The sequence below is a fragment of the Montipora capricornis genome, chromosome 10, assembly GCF_036669925.1.
Source record: "Montipora capricornis isolate CH-2021 chromosome 10, ASM3666992v2, whole genome shotgun sequence".
NCBI lineage: Eukaryota > Metazoa > Cnidaria > Anthozoa > Scleractinia > Acroporidae > Montipora > Montipora capricornis.
Window position 1 is genome coordinate 52325328 of NC_090892.1, and position 5000 is coordinate 52330327.

At 40.5% G+C, this 5000-nt stretch overlaps 1 protein-coding gene across 1 annotated transcript in view; it reads right to left on the reverse strand.

Annotated features, from left to right (window-relative positions):
* LOC138022452 (translin-associated factor X-interacting protein 1-like) overlaps positions 1 to 5000 on the reverse strand; it is an 18366-nt gene that overhangs the window by 6403 nt on the left and 6963 nt on the right. The window contains exons 9-13 of the mRNA XM_068869583.1: positions 4710 to 4829; positions 3640 to 3751; positions 2914 to 2975; positions 2459 to 2548; positions 1255 to 1432 (exon numbers count right to left, since the gene is read on the reverse strand). Of these exons, the coding sequence (XP_068725684.1) occupies positions 1255 to 1432; positions 2459 to 2548; positions 2914 to 2975; positions 3640 to 3751; positions 4710 to 4829 (562 nt within the window). The remainder of the gene's footprint in view (positions 1 to 1254; positions 1433 to 2458; positions 2549 to 2913; positions 2976 to 3639; positions 3752 to 4709; positions 4830 to 5000) is intronic.

A 5000-nucleotide genomic window follows, 5' to 3' on the forward strand; every position in this document is an offset into this window, starting at 1 on the left:
GTTTGCACCTGTAGTGATTGTCAAAGTAGTTACTTTGGTATTTGTTTAAAGACACTCAATTGAAAACCACTCTATTATGCTCATGATTAAAGTTACAGAGCGATTTTCAAGATTTCCGGTGGTAATTTTGCAATCCCTTTTGGCTTTGCTGAACTACGTAAAGTGTACGCCTTAAAGATCTGTCGCTACATCCTCAAGAAATCCGAAAAAAACACAAAACCAACAGTGATTCGCCGCACATATTTTCCCGCGCTTACAGCAGGCGGTAAGTATTTGCTTCGCGCGATGATTGGTTCACGGTTTACGGCAGTTGTGTGATAGGTCAAAGTTGTTACTTTGTTTATGTTTTTCGGCACTCACTTCAAAACAACCCGAATACCTAACGTCTATGGATCAGTTAGCGTATTGTTGCTGAAGTCACAGAATCGCTGCCAAGATCATTTAACAAGTCTAACCGACAAACCAGGAGGTAAAGGTTAGAATGTAAGGTTATGAACAACATCTGTATTTTAGTGAATTTTCAATACCTTGTCCTGCCAAATTAAGCCAGGCAGGAGTGATCAGTTTACGACAAGAATCGGGGTCTCTTGAGGCACCCTCAGAAACTTTCAGATCTTAAAGGGGCAGTGTCAGTCACGCTATTTTAGTCAAACTTCAAAACACTAAAAGACGTCCATGCATCAATGAAAACCGAAAAAATAATGCTGTAGTTTTGTTGCCAATGACCACTGAAGTGCACTGAAGCTATTCTTTGTTGTTTGCAGCCAAGGATGGAGAGGATGGAAATGGATTGGAACTTGAAAAAAACTTGTTTGGAGACAGTGTTTTCAGAAAGACACCAAAAATTAAATGCAAATAACTCTTCTTGTCAGTGGGTTGCCAGTAATGTTGTACGTGTCAGCTAAAGTACTAATTTAGATTTTTACCCATTTTTGACCTAAAAATAGCAAATTTAGCGTGACAGTGCCCCTTTAAACATTCAACTGCATTAATCGAAAATCGGCCGGAGGAATTTTTACAATCACAAAGTAAATTTTAAGATAAAAACTAGCGATAAAATTTCCGACGTTTCGATCTCGCTGAGATCATTTTCAAGTTTGAAAAAAAAGTGAATAAAACTTGAAAATGATCTCAGCGAGATCGAAACGTCGGAAAATTTTATCGCTAGTTTTTATCTTAAAATGTATTTCGAAGAAACTACTTATCACAAAGTAAATATTTGGAATAACCTCCAGCCTTCCATTAAAATATTACCTGTCCTTGGAAATACTCTGCCCCAGTACTTGCTCCGGCCTGGATAATCGCTATGTCTTGCCCAGTCATCTCCGCTAGCAGAACATCAACCAACTCGTCACTGCTTCTGTCCTGTGATAACTCATTCCACCGATCAGCTCCACCCTCTACGTACTGCGCGCATTTTTCCCAGTGAGGCCTACAAAAAGGAGCAAAAGCGACCGAAATGACAGTGACCATGCGGCACCTTGATGGTATCGAAAAGCCAAAAAATCACAATGATGAAGCCTTAAGATCAAAACTATTGCAAGAATAACTGCTGCTGTAGTACGGTGTTTAATGGCTCGATTAGAGAGGTTAAACATGACGTTTACGGCCAACGGCAAACGGGAAACGGCAGGCTCCTACCTGTCATAAAAATGTGAAAATTCTCTCAATTTAACTTGTCTCGTTCCTTTGAGAAGTTGCCTGATATCTGCAGCTATCAGGACAGATATGAGCTAATATCAAGCAGGGTTCTTACATTTTTGGCAAAACTCTAATTTCACTCACGACGTTTGCCGTTTGGCGTAAACGTGAGAACTTTGAACCAATCACTGAGTGAAGTAATCATAAACCAAAGTAATTATCTAATTACTTTCGACACTCAATTGAAAACCGCTCTAATAAAAATAATCACTTCTTTGATTGCACCTGACGTCACAGCGGCCGTTAGTGGAAAGAACAATAGCGAAAACATTTGACGTTTGACTATTAGAGCGGTTTTAAATTGCGTGTCGCAACTAATTAGATACTTGCTTTGGTTTATGATTACTTCACTCAGTGATTGGTTCACCGTTCTCGCGCCACTTTTTAAACCAATCAGAAGTCAAACCACAACCAATCGTGGTTCACGCGTGCACATTTTCCCGCACTTTGTGTCGGCTACGTGTAATTACTTCGAGTTTTGATTGGTTTGCCGGATTTTCTCAGTCCTTTTTGATTGGCCAAAGTAATTACTTTGGTTTTGGTTTTACGACACTCAATTGAAACTCGCTCTATTATTATTATTATTATTATGCAAAACTTGAGCTACATTTTTCTAGTGTTTTGGCGTTTTATCACCTGAGTGCAATCAAAGAATACACAGCGCTCAATTTTTCATCTAACTAAGCCATGAAGTGGAGTATTCAACTAACGACCCAACGGTCGAAGAACTACACCACTACATCACCTTCTTTGTTACCTCGGTGTGGCGCTTCTTCTCATCTGTTCACAGTCCTGTGCATATTGATCTCTTTGATCCACGACTCTCTTGTGCACTTCAATGATGGCACTGACAAGTAATGTACACACAAAATCAAGGAAATGTTTTAGCATACCAGCTTCACTTCACTCCTGTGTTTTCTGCTGTGGTTCCAATCATTTGCATACAGTATGTGTTTCCAGTTTCTCTTGGGAAAACAATGGTCCCAAGAGAAAACAAAAACAATGCTTATGCGAAATTTGGGGGGGACAAACAAAGAGTATTATGGTATTTACCAAAGTGGCGTGTTTGTTGACTTCAGTTTACAGTGTCCACAATTCAGAGTGCTCCCGGGCGAGAAGACTAGACACTCAAATAAAATTCCTTGTCCTTTCCTTTTATAAAAATCGCTATGATTGAATAACACTTTTTTCTTATTAACTGACAAAACTCACTTGTGTTCCTGCATCAGCTTTTTATTATCTGCCGTAATTGCTTCCATGTCTTTTTGCAATTTCTGGGAAAAGAAATTTATCACACAAAAGTAAAAGGGAATAAGTAAATATTTCTTCGACCTGCGAGAAAATCTCCATTTCGGGATCACGCGTGACCGCAAGCTATCATTCGCGGGCGATCGTCGAAACAAGAAGAACCCTCGCGTGTAACCATTCATTGTAACCACTTCATTGCCGTGACTTTAACATCTTCAGTTCCCACGGCCTGCTCCCGTCTGACCTTGTAGCTCAGTCGGTAGAGCAGCGATGATCTAACCCGAAGGTCGTGGGTTCAATTCCCACCTTGTGGGTCCATTGCCATTAGTAGGGCTAACGTTCACATGGTTCATACACCTTATTCCAAAATGGCCGCTATTTAAATATTCTTTTGTTTTTATTCAAATTAGACCTTGATGCCTCGTTCTTAAGCTTAAAATTCAAAGGAATATTTTATCTTGAACGAGAAAACAAGGGGCAATTTGTATGCGCATAAATCAGCGGCCATTTTGGAATAAGGTGTATATGGGGTAGAAACCTGGCACTTCACATTACACTCTAATCAGTTAAGTCTGAATGAATTTTTTCCCCCAGGGGATGTAAAGAAGAGACACCAAAGAAAGAGTTTGTTCTTAATCATTTGTGATTCCCGAAGTGGAGACCGTGCAGCTTTCAGGAAAACGTTCTTACCGTAAATTGTGCTTCAAGTCTCTCAAAGTCCCTTCTTGGTACAACGTCTCCATAATCTGCCTCCATCTCTGCGAGTTTTGTACTCTTAGCATCAAGGTCCTCTCGCGCTTTCCTGCCAGCAAAAGAAAGCAAAAAAGTCTACTCATGCAATGCCTCACGCTCTATTTACTTGCCTTGAATGATGTTTGGTTCATCTGACTGTCTAGCAAAACGGTAAAGAACTGAGTTGGCCGCATAGCACAATGTATCGATAGAATAAACCAAGAAGGTTTCGAAAAAAACTCAAACATCGAAATTGAACTCAATACCCGCCCCCCCCCCCCCCGATTACATTATTGTTGCTCCACAAAGAGCACCATGGGGTAGCAGGCCAACTGTGATAGTTCAAGTAATTTCATCATTTGATTGTCATACTTCAGCAGTAAAAGGAGTCTTTGGACAAAACCCAAAGTTGAGCGGTTTCCATCATCACCTGGCTTTGGAATATCCGTGTGTATTCACCCCTGCCTGGTCGTCTAAGAAAAGTAGATTTCATGCTTGGGCAAGCCTATTCCACATGCTCAGCAGGCAAGAGAAGAGATTTGAGCCTGGTGCATGCAAATCCAATGAAATAATCCCTGAAGTCCGTGGGTTACGAATTAAAATTTTCTACTTCTTCTTTATATAATATAATATAATATAATATAATATAAGGAATCCACAAGAATAAGTATTCACAGAGAGAAGATTATCCCAACTGTAAACAGTCTTGAATCAATTGTCCACAAAACAAGTGAACGCGCATTGTCTTCACTCCACTTTCGGCAGCTGTTCGATTCATTTAGTACGTGTATTTCACTTTGGGAAAAATAGCACGCCCTCCGTTTGCGCACTGAAATTTTGGGTATTGCTCTTATTTTCAAGGGATCCACGACAAAATCTAACAGTCAACAAACCATGTTCACTCTCGCTGTAAACCTAATCCTTGACGATAATATTGCGAAATCTGTAGCCTCTTGCTTAAATAAAGATTTCCAACTAAAATTATCTCTTGGGGAAAACTAAAAGAATTCTCTAATAGTACGGCGTACTTTAAAGCAAGTTTAAGGAATGTCACATCCTCCTTTCCCTCGCCTTCTTCCTCTGTGGTTGGTTTTTTGGCATCTTCTTGTTGGTATTTCAGTTCATTTATGTCCGCGACCAGCATCTTTCTGCAATGACAATGAAAAACTGGACTTCGGGATATGGAAAATGAGTAACCAGCCACGTTTCCCAGGTTAGGAGGCATGCTGCACTGAGAGTGTCTAATCGGCATGGGTGGGTGGGTGGGTCGTGAGTCGTGTGTCGTGGGTCGTGGGTCCGAGATCCTCCATGTATACACG